At 38.5% G+C, this 17,473-nt stretch overlaps 1 protein-coding gene across 7 annotated transcripts in view; it reads left to right on the forward strand.

Moving 5' to 3' along the window:
* LOC136831375 (focadhesin) overlaps positions 1–17,473 on the forward strand; it is a 459,396-nt gene that overhangs the window by 384,123 nt on the left and 57,800 nt on the right. For all 7 annotated transcript variants that reach the window (XM_067091718.1, XM_067091716.1, XM_067091715.1 and 4 more), the window contains one exon: positions 13,615–13,841. In XM_067091718.1, the coding sequence (XP_066947819.1) occupies positions 13,615–13,841 (227 nt within the window). The remainder of the gene's footprint in view (positions 1–13,614; positions 13,842–17,473) is intronic.

The following is a 17,473-nucleotide window of genomic DNA, read 5'->3' on the forward strand; positions in this document are numbered from 1 at the left end:
TTTTTTTTTTTTTTTTTTTTTTTTTTTTTTTATAGCTCTCTAGGTCAAAGTCTCTCTTACTCTTCTGTTAAGGGGAAATTGACTCAAACTATGGAATTCCATGCACTTCCACTAACTGTATTTCACTCTTAACCACATGTAGATACTCGACTGTCTCTTCCCAATGAGGGAATTTCAAAGGCATCTTGAGTTCTATCCTTAATCAAGTGGAAAACAACTGTGGCCTTGTGTCAGGCGCAGCAGTTTGTGTATTGCTCAGAGTGCCGTTGTAGAGGAATTTTCAACACTTGGAACCTTGTAGACATTAAATTTTCTCTGCTTTCTTTGATATAATAAGACTTTTTCATTGTCTATTTTCAAGGTTACTGTTCCATACTTTCCCTGGTATTGCATTATGTGTAGTTAGATCTGGTTGATGAGCAGCACCTTAAGGTGTTAAGACCAGTTAAGATTGAAGCCCCTTCAACTCAGTATCAGTTTCTCACTGGAATTTAGGTGCAGATCTAAATTTTATCTGCAGATTCTTTTGAGCCTCTGGGATGAGTTCCATTGATTTATTTACTATGAAACCTTTTATTTAGCACTATCAGCAGTTAAAAGAGTAAATTTATTACAAGCTTTCTCCTTAAGGCTGTTGTAAAGGGAATGCTATTTTATCATTTTGCCTTAGAGCTGAGAATGATGTTAAGGCTAAGTTTTTCAGAGAACTGTAAGAATTCCAATTTAACCTCTGCTGGGGAAGAAGAGGAAACACTTCTCTCTCCTGTTGAGGCAGTTAAAGTTACTTACTTGGTTAAGCTTGGAAGAGGCAGTTATCCTTTTGTTTTGTGATTTTAGAAACCTAAAACACCTTGGTCAAAGGTTAAGCTTGGAGGAGGCAAAGTTAACCATGTGTTTTGTAGTTTTAGAAAACCTAGATGTCTTTGTCAAAGGTTAAGCCTGGAAGAGGCAAAGTTCACTTTTTGTTTTGTGGTTTTAGAAACCTAGAACATCTTTGTCAAAGAACATGAGGTTCTTGATGACATACTAGGTTAGGCTAGTGCATGAGAACTAGCTCCATATCTATTACCTTTATTGAAGGTAAACATTCATAATGCGAGAGCTCTTGCAACTTCATTTAGTGTTATGACAATTTGTCGCTTGATGATGGGATTAATGCGGCGCAGTAGAAGTGCAATTTGGTTTTGCCCGCTCACAACCATAAGTATGCAGAATCGTGTTTGAAAACAGTAAAGCCCTTAGTCCGCTACTAGTAGTGGGTAGTCTTTTTCTGAACCAAAGAAAGAGCAATCCTATATGCTGTTTGTTTTAGATCCTGGGTTTTAATACTTTGGGGGAGCATGAAGGTACATATTTTGTATAGGAGCATACCTTTGTATCGTAAAGGTACTGTATTTATTTTTAGTGATTTGTTTTATAGGGCTTTTGGACCCAGACACAGGAGTCCAATCTTGCCGGTTTTTCGATGCTGGCTGAAAAAGAAGCGGTTTTCTTCTCAAGGCTACTCTTAGCTGCACACGCATGAGGGCCTTGCACCCTGAATGGAATCCACCTTCTGGTGGCAATATTACCCGGAGAGGATTCCAGATCAGGTAAGAATGTTTTCGGGTTTCGTACAAGAAGCTCTTAGGCTCAATTGGCTGAGCAGAATTTTGTCTAGCCGCACTACCCACCGTCCTTCTCTCAATGTGGGAATCAGCTAATTTAACAGTAGGTAAGGTTCATCTCAGATAACATAAATTTTCATAATCAAATATATGTGGATACTTACCTACTGTTAAATTGATATCCCACCCAGCTTCCCCACATCTTTGTGGGCTGTCAAGGAGAATTCTGTTTATAGCTTAAAACGTTCAAACACATTGGTGAAGAAACAGGTGAACTAGACAGTCTTCCATGTCAGCCAAGCGATCTTCTACTTTTTTGTTTGAATGCCGACTTGCCTATCGGTACAGGAGATTGAATTTAATGTAAAAGTAGGTAAGTGTCCAAATAAGAAATTTTATTATGAAAATTTATATTATTTTGAACAGTGTCCCAAGGGGTTTGCATTGGTGTCATGATTTGCAAACATCAAGAAAAAAGTGTTAGTTATTCCTACTCCAGAGGTTCTTGTCTTCACAGATGCATCAACACTAGGATGGGAAGCTCACCTGATATATTTCCAGGCTGCCAGAACTTGATTTCTTCAGAGAAAGAGCTTCAGAACTTAAGGCATTATTTTTGGGTCTCTTAACCTTTACTCATCACATCAGAGGCAAGATAGTTTAGGTGGTAGCAGACAATGTGAAAACAGAATCTTTGTTACCTAGAAGGCAAGATCTATTGGGCAGATTCCAGCAGAGTAGAGGTCATTCCAAAGTTTGTCCCAAGGAGTAACATGATCAGAGATAGCCTCAACAGAAAGGATCAAGTTCATCCCCCAGGATGGTCATTCCATCCAGAAGCATGCATGGTCCTTTAGCAGCTGTGGGAAACCCATGGGTAGATTTATTCATAACAAGCCTCATCATAATACTTTTTTGCTCTATTTGCTCCTTGCTTGAGGATCCAGCAGATTAGAAGATAGATGCACTCATGCAAATGTATTCTTGTGACAGCCTTTTTATGCTGTCCCTTTGATGGTTTTTGTGAGACAGGTGTTAGAGAAGATCTGAACTTATATAGGTTTGATGTTGACATTATTGGCACCACTTTAACCCCAACAATAGTTCACTGCCCTTCTGATAATACTGTTCTCTCTCTCTCTCTCTCTCTCTCTCTCTCTCTCTCTCCAAGTTGGAGATGCCTTGGCAGGTTGGTGATATGTGGCTTAATGCAGCAAGTCCAAAGAACATCATTGTATTTCAGATAATTACTGGAAGCATGTATCTAAACTTATTTATTGGCTGTTTTCTCTCTCAGATATATGTTATGACAAATAATAATACTAATGAGTATGGAAATTATGAAGTACAGGCAGTCCCCGGTTTACGACGGTTCCGGCTTACGACGTTCCGAGGTTACGACGCTTTTCAAATATATTCATCAGAAATTATTTCCCGGCTTACGACGCATGTTCCGGGGTTACGACGCGTCGTACGCCGATCCGACGGAAGAAATATGGCCCCAAAACAGCAGAATAATCATAATTTGAAGGTTTTTTTGATGTAAAACTCAATAATAATGCAGTTTACATCGTTTTCAATGCACCCAGAGCATTAAAAGTAAGGTTTTCTTATGATTTTTGACGATTTTCGACGATTTTCCGGCTTACGACGATTTTCGGGTTACGACGCGGCGCAAGAACGGAACCCCCGTCGTAAACCGGGGACCGCCTGTATTGCATTGGCACGTGTAAATTATGTAACTCACCCAAGTCAGTGACCTAAGTTTGGTTTTGGATTCACGCTACTTCAGTTGTGACCATTCACGTTAGCCAACTGGGATTCGTTTCGTTAAGCAAGAAAGAAATGCCATTATCATCATTTAAAAATTCGTGAATCTACTCAAAACATGGAAATGAAAACACTATTTTGTGAAGTTACATGGAGGTTAAAGAAGCATCAGCTGATGCTAGGACTTTTATACTTTCAAATGATACTCACTGAAGAATTTTCTATAAAAGATAAATGATCATGTTCCTTTTAGTTGGTGAGACCTTTCATTTTATATCATAGCAATGTTTTGCTTGATGTTTCTCCACTAATTTCCATTCCTCACGTGATATCTATCTAGCTTTTCCCATATCTTCTCTATTGTGTTCTGAGATATTCCTACATTTTTGCTACTATCCCTATCCTTCTTTTTTGGAAGATGGTAGCCATGGCTTATATTTATGAGTTGCATAAAAGTGGGAATAGAATGCTTTCATAGCATCTATTTTCATTTGAAAATAGACAATATGACAAGATGTATTTAATTTATTTCAAAAGAATCAGATGAAAGAAGTGATGATGAAATAGCAAGGATGTAAATGTGTATGCCATGTAATAGGTAGCTTGTGCCATAAAGCTATCCTACAGATAATATTTTATCAAATGAAAATAGACAATGTGAAAGCATTCTATTCCCACTTTTATGCAGCTCATAAATATAAACCATGACTACCATCTTCCAAAAAAGAAGGATAGGGATAGTAGCAAAAATGTTGGAATATCCCAGAAAACAAAAGGAAAGATATGGGAAAAGCTAGATAGATATCACGTGAGGAATGGAAATTAGTGAAGAAACATCAAGCGAAACATTGCTATAAAATGAAAGGTCTCATCAACTATGATAGAGATAGAGTGGTTCATGGTGGTAGGTTTTTGTATCCTAATAGTAGCAGTTATGACTTGAACCATCAATGGATGGTCTCATGTTTATCATTTTTTCATGAGTTGTATTCCAACAGAGATCTTTTACATTCACAGTCAATCCTTGATCCCCTATATCTTCCAAGAGCAACGAGATTCACTGAACAACAGCATGAATATGCAGTAAATGTGGCTTACTGCCCTACTTCTCAGTTCCAGTGATCCTTTATTCCTCACACCTTTGGATTGTGGAACAGCCTCTCAGAGGATGTCGTGCAGTTGGAACTTCAGAAGTTCAAGAGAAGATGCAATGCATTACTACCCTAATACTATTCTCATTGCATTTTATTAATTTTTTTTATCTATTTTAATAAGTGATATCTCTTCTTTCAGTATTTCCCTTTACTTTCTCTTACTTCTTCCTATTCAACACCATATTCTTTGGAAGCTTGAATTTAAAGTCAGTGGCCCTTGAGGGCTTGTTTCATATGAGTGGCAGGTACTTTGTGGTACCAAACAGTGTTCATGGGTTTTGATCTTCGAGATGTAAATTGAAAGTGGTTGAATTCTTACTCCTCGAGTCTTTTGGTAGCACTGCTTTGGTTGAGGTTCCAAGATTTGAAGCTTCATCATCATCTTTTACTTAAACATCGTTCATTGTTTTCATTATGGCATCTTCAAGACATAAGTTCCAGTGTTATTTGCCTCTTTGTCATTCATAATGGCTAAGTGCTGTTCTCTGCAACCTCAGTCACTCCTGAGATTACCTTGTGGCAGTAATTAATAGTTACTCTTAATCCCTCTTCACTTGTAGAGTAAATTATTCTTTTATTTTATTTGATCCAAAAGGCCAAAAAAAATGGATCCCTAATTGTCGGTCAGCCAATCTTGGGGTTTTTAGAAGCTTGCTTCCTCCCTAAATTACAATTAGGCTCTTATAAAAATTATTTTTGTATGAACCACTTCTGAATTTTTAAAATAGAAAATAAACTTTTTGTGTATGAATTAGTTACTTATAATATGGAGAATCCGTCTCCCTACCCCTCTTTTTCTTGCAGCTACTTTATCAGCTTACATAAAGAATGACCCAGTTGGCTCCCAGGCCCCAAGAATCCATGCAACACATGCTGACATACCTGTATGCTCGACATATTTACAAATTGTTTTCCCATGAAAGAATTGAAGTGTTTGGATAATTAGTTAATCATAAAGATGGGCTATCATAAGTAATGGATTTATATGATAAAGTAAATTTTGAATTTAAAATGTTATATGTTGTTTCTGCATATATTGCATTAAGTATTGAGCTTTTTATGATTACAAATAAAATTGCTATGATATTTTGCATACTCCTTGCTCATTTTGAACAGTAAACACTTTTCACTTTAGGAAGTAGTATGTTTCTAGGGGATACTGATGTAGGGAAGAAGTGAATTTGTAAACAGAGGATCATTTGCCTGTTGTAAGTTAACCAAAAAGGCATAGAGAAAACCAAAAGCTGTAACTGAAAAGGAAATTCCATTTATTAATTGAGGCTAACAGTAATCAAATTGGCAAATGACACTATTAGTAAATATCTATTACCAGCTGAATGGTGTAGGAAATTTATACATTATCCCTTGGAATTTTTTCTTGTTCATTTGTCTAAATTTTTCTTTTCGGGCAAGAAGAATTTATTTGGCACAGTTCTTATAAAGGATGAGAGATAAAGAGTTTTATTATCTCCACTTAAGGAAGACAGAATTTGAGAGTTAAAGAAAAGGGAAGTACAGAGAGTTCTGCTAGTGGCAGAAGGAAGAATAAAGCACTCGGTTTAGCAGTCTTGTAAGTAACGTTGTAGTAGGGGGCCAATTGTCATTTTGTATGATCAAGCTGTCTAAAGTGATTTTTTGATTGATTTAATCAATTTTGACACAGAATAGTACAAAAATAGTTGTTGACATTTTTTCGACAACTTTTACCAAATTTGCCAACAATTACAAATTTAGTCCAGAGCCCGGTATTCTAAAATTTTCACTTATCCAAATATAGTCATGTTATACATTTTCTGAGGAGTAGTAATGGATTAGATAAGTTTCCTCTTAGCTTTGAACATATTTATAGCCTGAAAAAGCAACTGTCTCTTTGGAAAGTATTATATAGGTTGTGCAAAGATATACTAGTAGTGCTTGAGTTACGATAATTCACCTTACGATATAGTGAACCCCCCAGTATTCATGGGGGATGCTACCACACCCCCCACGAATAGCCAAAATCCACGAATGCAGTATTTAAAACCCCTTTAAAAACACTTAGAACTGCCTATTTTGATAGTTCAAACACAAAAAAAAACCTAAAAGCTCAAACATAAAAAACCCTCTAAAAATGCTTATACCTGACTATTTTAATAGTTTTATCACAAAAAGTGCATTTAGTCATGAAAATATGAGAATACAGTAATTAGTGAATATTTCTCAGTGAAAAATACCACAAATGGGCAAATTTTCCGTGAATAATGGATATTATTCACGGAAAAGTGCCCATTTGCGGTATGTTCCATAGAGAAATCCGCAAATAGGTGAGTCCATGAATCGTGAGAACGCGAATACGGGGGGTTTACTGTAATTCGATTTTGCGATGGGTTAGCAATTAATACTGATACAACAAAATTTAGAAAATATTTTAAAATTTCGTGTGGGCGCAGGCAGCGAGAGAGACCAAATTACAATAGTCCAACTTCTTTTCCTCCATCTCTTTATCCCATCTTCTAGTTAAAAAAGTAAAAGTGAATGATAAAAGTATTGCTAGTAATGTTATACTCTTGCGTAAATGCGTACAGCCATAAACAACTGAACAAGAAACTGCTGTTTTCCTAATAGCAGCCGAATCAGATAACAGCTGTTTTGCTTCTATTTCAACCATCGTACAGTGGTAAACAATTACCGTAGTTATAGTACAAATGATGTTAAGTAGAATAGGACTGATATATTTTTACATTACGGTGTACCCTTATTTACTATGGAGGAAAGATTGGCAAGGAAATATACAGCTAAATTTAAACTGCAAGTTGTAGCTGAAGCTGAGAAAACAATGTTCAAACTGCTAATGACTATAAATTGTCGTGCATCAGCAACATGGATGAACCTCGACCGTAAATAAAATTGGAGAGAAAAGTATTTTAATCAAAACTGTTGGACATAAAAGAACACATACAATAAACCCCCGTATTCCCAGTCTCAACTTGTGGACTCGCCTATTCACGGATTTGTCTGTGGAACATATATACACATTATTCGCTGAAAATTCACCCATTCACAATATTTTTCGCTGAGAAATATTCACTAATTACTGTATTTTCATCTCATTTTCATGACTAAATGCACTTTTTGTGATAAAGTTATTAAAATACTCAGGTAGTGCTCAAGTTACAATAATTCGCCTTAGAGTAATTTGATTTTGCCATGGGGTAAGCAATTAATACTGATATGACAATATTTATAAAATATTTTTAAATTTCGCGCAGGCGCAGACAGCAGCGTACATCAGGCAGCGAGACAGACCAAATTACAATAGACCACCTTCTTTTCCTCCCTCTCTTTATCCCATCAAGTTAAAAAGTAAAAGAGAATGATAAAAGTATTGTTAGTAACGTTATACTCTTCGCAAATGCGTTTAGCCATAAACAACCAACCGAGAAACTGTTGTTTTGCTTATCACTGAATCAGATAGCAGCCCTTTTGCTTGTATTTCAAACATTGTATGGTAATACACAGTTGCCGTAGTTACTTTACAAATGAAGTTAAGTAGAATAGGACTAATATATTTTTAAATTATACCCTTATTTGGTATGGATAAAAGATGGGCAAGTAAATATACTGCTAAATTTAAGCTGCAAGTTGTAGCTGAAGCTGAGAAAACGATGTTCAAGCTGCTAATGACTGTAAATTATCGTGCATCAGCAACATGGATGAAACTCGACCATAATTAAAATTGGAGAGAAAATATTTTAATCAAAACTACTGGGTATGAAAGAACACATTACTGCTATTTTTATGCCAATAAATGATAAATACGTAAAGCTCATATTATGATGAAATCAAGTGAAAATAGTGAACGGAATCCTGGTTTTTTTACACAAAACAAACGCCCCCAAATGGCCAATGTCACCTATTAAGAAAAAAATAGCTAAGTTAATTTCACAACGAGACGTATTTAAGTTATATTTCGACTTAAAAAAACTTTGTATAACAAAAAATAACCTTGCCCCATATAAATAAAGTATCTAGAGATTCATTTATGCTAACTAGAAGCAAGAAAAGCACCTGAACTGAGTTAAATACGGCGTATGAAAATACATACAATATTATTGAATACAGTGAAGTAAAGCATAACTTTTTACAAGATCCATGGAAGAGATGCATATTCGTTATGTTGATGTTTGTATAGTGTGATATTAATATGTGAATACTGTATAGAGTACAGGCAGTCCCCGGTTATCGGCAGGGTTCCGTTTCTGAGGGTGTGATGATAACCGAAAATCGGTGATTTCGGTGCTTTTTCTGCAATTTTCGGGGGTTATCGGTGCCTCTGTTAGGTATGTATCGGCGCCAATACCCAATTATCGGCACCGATAAGCAGAAATCGGCGATTTTCGGTGCCGAAAATTACCGATTTTCTTCGCTAGACAAGCCCCATAAAACTGGATGGCTGTTAACCGAGCCCGCCATTAACCGGGGACTGCCTGTACAGTACAGTATAATGTAGGCTAGGCTACCGTATACGGTATGTATACTATATACCATAGTGTAGGCTAAGTTAATTCTGTTTTTTATTCAATTTCTCTTTGTACTGAATTATCATAAGTCATTCAGCATGAACCTCCAGAATTAGCTAACATTAATAATTGCTATACCATATATGTAGTGTAGGCTAGGCTACATATATGTGTAGATGGTACTGAATATCCTAGTGTAGGCTAACTTATATTTGAGTTAAGTTTTTTCTAAAAAACAATGGGTTTTTTGGAACCTAACCCCATTGTAAAGTTAAGTATACCTTAGTTTTACCAGACCACTGAGCTGATTAACAGCTCTCCTAGGGCTGGTCCGAAGGATTAGACTTATTTTATGTGGCCAGGAACCAGTTGGTTACTTAGCAACGGGACCTACAGCTTATTGTGGAATCCGAACCACATTATAGCAAGAAATGAATTCCTATCACCAGAAATAAATTCCTCTAACTCTTCCTCAGTCGGCCGGAGATTGCAAGTAGGATAATACCTGTACCAAATGATATGAGTAAGTTAATAATCATCACTTAAAATGGTCTCTTTGTCCATATATTGATCCTGGTACTCATTTCCATACCCTTCATATTTACAAACATCTGTACAAACCAAGTTGTGCTTTCTGCATTTGCATCTGTTGGTACTACAATTGGTTTTACAGCTGCACATTGTGAGCTCAGTTAGAGAAGCTGGAGCTGGAACATTGTGGCATTTGCCATCAATTTCCTGTCTGATGATATAAACCATCCATAATGAGTAGGTTCCGGTAAGCAAAGTGTGGGCTCAAGAGTTTGTTTCAAGATATAGGTGACATAATGACAGCGTAATATTCTCTGATAAAGTGCTCCTTTTGTTGGTGGGAGTTCTTCAGCACTCTTATGGTATTTGCTGAAGAGATGGTATCGAAGGAGAGGAATGTCAGTGACTACATCGGTTTGCGACTTGCAATACAACTGAAGAAGAAATTTGTCACAATTTTGATTAGTGAAATCTTTCTCAAGGCATGAACCAAGCTGGATGAAGGGCTGCAAATCTTTGACATTATAATCAGAGAATATGCAATAGCATGCCTTTTTAGACTTGCCGTAGAAACGGCCTATCTGATCACATCCAGTGAAAACATGTAAACCATTGGTAGCTTTTGCATGATCAGGCCCAGGTTAAGTTACGTATACAGTTTAACCAGACCACTGAGCTGATTAACAGCTCTCCTAGCGCTGGCCCGAAGGATTAGACTTATTTTACGTGCCTCATATACTTTATGAATACTGATATTGCGAATGTTTGCACCAGTGCATGTTGTAAATGTTGTGGTGGTACAAAGTTTAGGATGAAAGTGAATCAACAGCAGAAACACATCGGTATCAGGTGACAGAATGCCGAGTTCTGTGAAAGGATCTACATCAGTAACATGTTTTGCCTGCATCAAGATTAGAGTGTCAACTTCTTTTTGGTTGTAGGTGCGCAAATGATCTGGGATACTCTGGTATATTAGAGACACATATTGTATCATACACAACAGCATAATTCTTGTTGTGGTCAGCTAAAGCTTTGGTACGGAAATCAGCCAAATAAGCAGTCAAATCTGCTTTTGTTTGATTATGAGACGAGGTTTTCATTTTAACCCCTGCCAGTGGTGTTGGCTCTTTCACAATATAACAAACAGATTTCCCATCAATACCTTTGTCTCTGGTGTGCTCTTTTAATGATCCTTCTTTTTACTGATGAAGTACTAGTCGTACGTTGCCAAATGCAAAGCTTTCAAAAAGTACTTTGCTTGTGAAGACTGATTTAGGTCTACACATGTCTTAATGTCACTGTAATGTTGGTTTTATTCAAGACAGCTATACCATCAGTGATTATGAATTGTTTTATAGAGTGAGTTTATGTCAAGTTTATCTGTACCTCAGTCCCTTGAGCTCTCTCTTCAATAAGATGCATCAACTTGCTTTTGTCTGCACTGGAATAAGGCTTACCATTATTGCTGAATAGTGAGCGTGGAATGACTGAGAACTCATAATCTCCCATCAATTTTGCCAAGTCCAGTTCTGCTCTTTTCTGTGAGATGACTAGAATCCTTTGCATTAATGATATATCCTCTTTTAAGACTAAAACAGTCCCTTTTATTTTGGTCTTGCATTTTCAAGTGCATGAGTCAGAGGTGAGCAGTTTCCTCTTTTTCATTCTATCCCAAACATTCTTGCCTCCAAATGTTTGCTCTTCCATAAATTGATTGTACATGTCATAGCCAGTCTGCCCTTGACTCAAAATATCTTCTTTAGCTTTCTCCCAAGACTGTTTTGGTCGTTATGTTGTAAACCACCTCTGATTCACAAAAAGATAAATCATTAGCTTCTAGTTTATTAATCAGTTTAGAAACATTGTTGAAGGTTCACATGTTAATTGTACTGGTCAGTTGGTAATGTAAGGTACGTCCTGTTCAACTCTGGGGCAACAAAACTAAAATAATGGAGAGCTACCTTATTGAGCAATAGTCCCTTTACATTATGAACAACTTTCAGTGCTTGATTTTCTTGCTCAGTGCCATGATCTGCTCCAGTAGAACTGAAAGATGATCCACCTTTGTTTACACTGAAGTTGCCATCAAACAAAAATCCCAGATATCAGGATGATATACTTTTGTGGCATGCATTTGAGCTAAGTATGCAGGCATTGTTCTAGCACAGTTTTGAATATCGTGTGCAAAAAAGTAAGTTATCATTGGTTCCAATGACAATAAATGCAAAGTCCAATTACTTTGACGAGTAGCTCGCATGAATAGGAGAAGTATTTGATACATTCTCATGTAATCTTGCAGAAACTTCGCTTGGTTATCCAATTGATTATTGAACTTATAAGCTGCTGAATATTTCTGATTGACTTAATTTATTGAGGAGATTGTTATGCTTACTTATAACTTATTGTGAAATTGCTCTGTCTACACAAGGAAAGAAGAATTTGTTTTACAATCTTATTTTCAGCCATTTTTTCAGCCGTAAATTCGAGAAAGAAATTATGAATAACTCAAGAACCATGAAAAATTTAGCCATAGTTCCTACATAAAAAATGATCAGCTCATCATTAGCTTTCAAATGATATATAAGACAACCATATTCGATAAAGTGTAATTTTCACCTTATGGGGACTGGGATTGAACTTAGCAGCCTGCCAAATATGGAAGTTGAGATGCAAAAAAAAAATGCCAACATCCACTTTTGAGCTTCTAAGAGCCTAAATCAACAGATTCAACAACAAAATTGCTTTAGACAGCTCGATTGCATGAACCCTCATTTTGCAACATTTGTCCCCCCACTACAGTATTGGCCTGGAAGGTGGTAAAGGAATTACCTTAACAAGAGATAATACAGTAACACCAATTTTACCAGGAAGATACTTACAGGGATCCAAAGTAGAGGCAAGCACTTGGTCACTGAAAAAGTAAACTGAATTAATATTGTTAGTAAGGAAACAAATGCCGCCTCTTTTTATAAGTAAGATAGCCATGATATGGATGATTAAATCCAGTATAAGGCTGAAATAAGGGATAAAATATAGCATATGATTATTATAGAAATAGATTTAGCCATTTAAAGTAGTTGGTCATTTAAAGACAATTTGTATTAATTTTGCATACCTGAAATTTTAAAAGGAATTTTGTATTTAAGAGAGTAGATAATAGAATGTTTAGATTAAAGTGCTAGAGTATTGCAATAAGAGTTTTTTTTTAAGAATCATGCAGAAATTTTATCTAGATTGAATGCCTTGCTGCTATTCTAGGAGGTAAGGTCAGTGGAACTTGTTATGAAGAAGCATATAGAATACTTTTTACCAAGACTACTAAGTCTGACCTATAGATTAACTAGATTAACCAAGAAGAATTGTTTTTAGATAATGAGTGACACTTTATGAGGAAAAAGCTATAGAAGTTAATTAGTGAAGTGAGAAGAGAACAAAAGGAATCAGTGAAAACTAAATGATAAAACTGGTCACCTCTGATGGGATATGACTGAGGGCCTTTAGTACTTTGGATAGGGCACAGTTCAGAGCACTCTATAGGCAGCATCCCCTGATGGTTAGGCAGAAGGACCAAAGAAGTACATAGTAGCATATTAGAGAGTAGTGGAATGTGCTAAATGAGAGCCAAGGTGTGCAACTTTTATGGTAGATGGGAGAGTAGTTCCATCAGGATGGAGGACAGGAGGAAATTGAGATTAAAAGAATAATGTTACTGGTAAATGGCCAACAGTTTTTCATAAAAGATAAGATCAAGGTAAATGATTTTAACTTGGGAAAAGTTTCTCAGATTTATGTTATTATGAGCAAACAATTGAAAGGCTTGAAGAGAGTGATGCATCTGATCCTTAGATCAAATAATAATTGAATGTGAATAGTAAATTTACAGATTAGGTGGAGATGAATTTGGAGTAAACTGTGGTGCATTTGCCCCTATCATTTTGTATTAAAGATTTTATGTGAACTTGCATATGGTACATTAAAATTTGTTTCCTTATTTCCAACATTCACTTTTCTCACTTGCTCTTGTTATTTACATTATTATTGTGGTTTTTTCAGGAAATCCTTATTGGGAAACACTCTGTTGCACTTATTCAAGTTTGGTTTCATACATTCCTGCTTTGGAATTCTCTGACCGTTTAGTCAGAGATCCACAGCAGGCATCTGACTGGCTCATGAAACTAGCAACATCTACTAACCAGATATCAGTTTTCCACTATACTATTGTGACATCTGTGTTCTTGTATCAAGGATCTACTACTCAGTCAGTTCAAGAAGCAACCAGAGTAAGTTAAAATGTTTCTATAGAACTGTAAAATTGTTACTAAGTGTGAAACTATTTTAAACATCCTTCTTTGGTTCATCATAATCCCCTTAATCATAGTATGCTGTATTTGTGTCGAGAGTTTTTCCAGGTTCACCAGTCCTGTGCCAGACAGGAGGTAGTCTCAACATGCATGCACTATCTGGATCTGTAGGTGTTTAAGGGGATGCAATTTAAAATGCTCAAATTCATATTTGTTCATATGTGGAACAAACCTTCGGTCTTAACATTAGGATGAATCTTTTGGTGCCAGCTGGAAACCGGTTTAAAAACTATCAAAAATTGAATATGCAAGGAATCTGTGGCATCTGGTATCCGATATGTAGATGAGGTGGAAATGGGTCAGAGACCCAGCTAGAACCTCGTGACGTATTCAGTGTTTCTTCAACCGCCTTGGAGAGTGGACGTTCACTTTTGCTCTCCATCCCCTACTGGTTGTGTTGTGTTTTTGGATGTGTGTGTGTGTATCGTGGTTTAATCATGGTTTCCTCTAATCAGCCTAAGAAGTTCCATGAGCGCCAATGTATATGTCCCTGCATTCTCGGGTTCCCATGATTGTGCTTCCTGGCTTCCTCTGAGATAGACCCCAATTCTTCTTGCGGTAGGTGTCATTCTAATTTTTGTAATATCACCAGTCTGTGCGTAGAATGTTGTTCCTGGCCTGTTGAGCATTGGAAGAAGTTCTACAAGAAGATGAACACAAAAGGAAGTCAGAGCTTCCATCTTGGGAAGGATTTCCTCCTCAAATGGACACTTCTGCTTCCTCTTCATCCAGAGCTATTCCAACTGCTTCATTATTTTGTCATCCACTGATGCCTTTTCTCCTTCCTTTTCTTCCATTGGTTTGTCTTCCGGGTGGAATATTGCCCCTTCAGAGAGATAGGAGGCAGTGCCATCTTGTTCCTTTGTTTCAGGCTCCAGTGCACAAAAGATGTCATCTATTTGGGCCTCCTTAGGCCTACCCAGGGTACCCTCTTTGGAAGGCCTGCTGTCGCATTTCATCTCTTTATGCTTACCAGTGTCGGCTCCCCTAGAAGTCCCCTCCCCCCACCCAGCCTTCACTTCTTTGGGTCTCGTGATGCCATCTAGTAGGACACCATCAGTACTAACTACGCATCATCCTGAGTTGATGTTTCTCTTGGCTGCAGCAATTCCATCAACTCTGGGGCAAACTCCGTCTGCTCCCGTGATGTCACTCCCTGCGTCATCTCTCCCATTGACGACAGCATCCATGACATCATTTCTGTCGACTGCTCCCATGACGTCATCATCTGCAGTTTTCGGCCCATTGGATGCTTTTGCACAGACTGTTGTGGACAGACTGGACTCTGTTTTTCAAGAGAGATTTGGCAGTCCTTCTGGGAAGAAAAGGTGTAGACCTCCGTCTTCTTCTTCTCCTTCTTTGTCCTTTTCATCATCTTTGTCGTCATTGTCATCTTCGTCTCCCCATTGCTCATACTCGAGTTAGACATTGGAGGATTGAAGACTTTGTCTCTTCGACTTCTGAGAAGCCAAGAACTGTTTCACCTTCGCCAGCTTCTTCTCACGGATTTGTCACCAATTCGCGGATGTGGACATAGTTCTGTCTCTCGCATCCATGTTCCTTTGGAGAATATTCTTCGTCCTGCAGCCTCTCAGAATGCGGCTTCAATTGTTCATTCTTCTCCTCCTCATTCTGTACAAGTTCAGCAGAAAGATGATGAGGCTCCAATTAAGAAGTCAGAGGTGGTGGACTCCTCTGTTAGAAGTCCAGTTGTTCTGAGGCCTCCAAGACCTTTTCCATCCCTTCGATTGAGGCCTCGTTCTCCTACGAGGATTAGGGATTCCTCGTCTGATCATGTCATCCGCGGATGTGTTCTTAGCCACAGCTGTGATGTTGGGGACGGACGTTTATCTAACCTCGGACGTGCTTCTAGGACCGTGTGTGGATCTGGTAGTTACCATGATTCTCCGGTTCCCCAGAGGCTGAAACATTCCATGTCTCGTTCTCGCAGAAGGACCCACGTACGTCGTTCGTCTTCCCGAGTCTGTGGATGTGACTTATCAAGACCTAGGTGTTGTCCTTCTGCTTCTTGTTCTCCTGAAAGGGATCATGTATGTCATTCATCTTCACGCTTCCACGTACGTGACTCTTCTCAACCAAGGACTGATGCATGTCTGTATTCATACGTTCGCAGACGTGACTCATCGATAGCAAGGGACAGCGTATGTCTGTTAAGTGATTGGAACCCCTCTCTTCCGTCTACTTCAGGACATCAGCCTTCTCTGCATGAAACAGAGGATTGGGAGAGTCAAGAGTCTCTTGCTTCCTACATGGAGATTATTGATCTCATTCGTGAGTTCAGTAATCTCCCTTAGAGGTCTGAGACTCCTACAAATACCCATACGGGAATAGAGGCCTTTCTAGGACCAAAGAAGGATGTAAGGACTTCTTTTGAGTTGCCTTGCCCCAGGCATTCTAGTTCGACCTTCAAGCATGTGAATTCTTTGGTTTCGGGACAGGATAATTCTCTCCTTTCCAACAGGTCATTCAAGCTTGCCTCCTCCACTTACTTGTCATAGGAACTGTTACTCAGCAAGTCTCATACCTCTGTTGGGTAGACAGCTCAATTCGGATGTCGTTCGGTTGAAGCCTGGGTTAACCCATGATCAGGTTAGGGCTGAGGGTCCTTCTCTAACCTTTCAGGAAGCACCTACCTTGGAGTTGACTGCCTCTTCTACCTTTCAGACTGTCTCATGGCTAGATTTGTGGTCATCAGCAGTAGCTAGGATTTCTTCATCCCATTCTGCAAGAGATTCATTACCTTGGAGTTGACTGCCTCTTCTACCTTTCAGACTGTCTCATGGCTAGATTTGTGGTCATCAGCAGTAGCTAGGATTTCTTCATCCCATTCTGCAAGAGATTCATTTGATAGTCCATTTTTCATCAGGTAACTACAATCTGGTGCTAAGGCCATATTGTACCTGGGCCATTTGAATGCTAGCTAAGGGCTAACGTAAGGGCTAACTTGCTACTGATGAGAAGAGATCCAGCCCTCTTTAAAGTAGCTAGATCAGTTGATGTGGACTCTTTGCTGTCCTTACAGAATGGAGATCTCCTAGGATCCCATCTTTCTCCTGCCTTGGGAACAGTTGGACGTTGCAATCGACAGATGTCGGGCCGACAACAATGATCGACTTGTCCACCAGGCAGTGGCTAAGTCTTCATCTCAGTCTCGCCCGTCCGCTCTGAGGCAGAATAGGCAGTCCCCTCCCAGGAAGACTTCAAGACCTTCAGCTTCAACTAAGGTTTCTCAGCCAGCCCCAGCACCCAAGAAACAACCTCAGCAATGTCCCTTTCAGTCTCGCTCTTCGAAACCAGGGAGGGTGAGTAGGGGCAAAGAGAGGGGAGGATGTCTGTAGATCAGACGCCACTCTCCACCCATTGCCACCAGTGGGGGGATGCCTGGTGAGCCAATGGGCTATGTGGCAGATTCACAGAGCAGAACCATGGGTAGTAGATGTCCTTCGGGTAAGGTATCTACTTCCTTTCGACTCCCCTCTTCCTCTCTCTGAACATCCTCTCCTACAACCGACTTACACCTAAGGCTCTCC

The sequence above is a fragment of the Macrobrachium rosenbergii genome, chromosome 48, assembly GCF_040412425.1.
Source record: "Macrobrachium rosenbergii isolate ZJJX-2024 chromosome 48, ASM4041242v1, whole genome shotgun sequence".
NCBI classification, from domain to species: Eukaryota; Metazoa; Arthropoda; class Malacostraca; order Decapoda; family Palaemonidae; genus Macrobrachium; species Macrobrachium rosenbergii.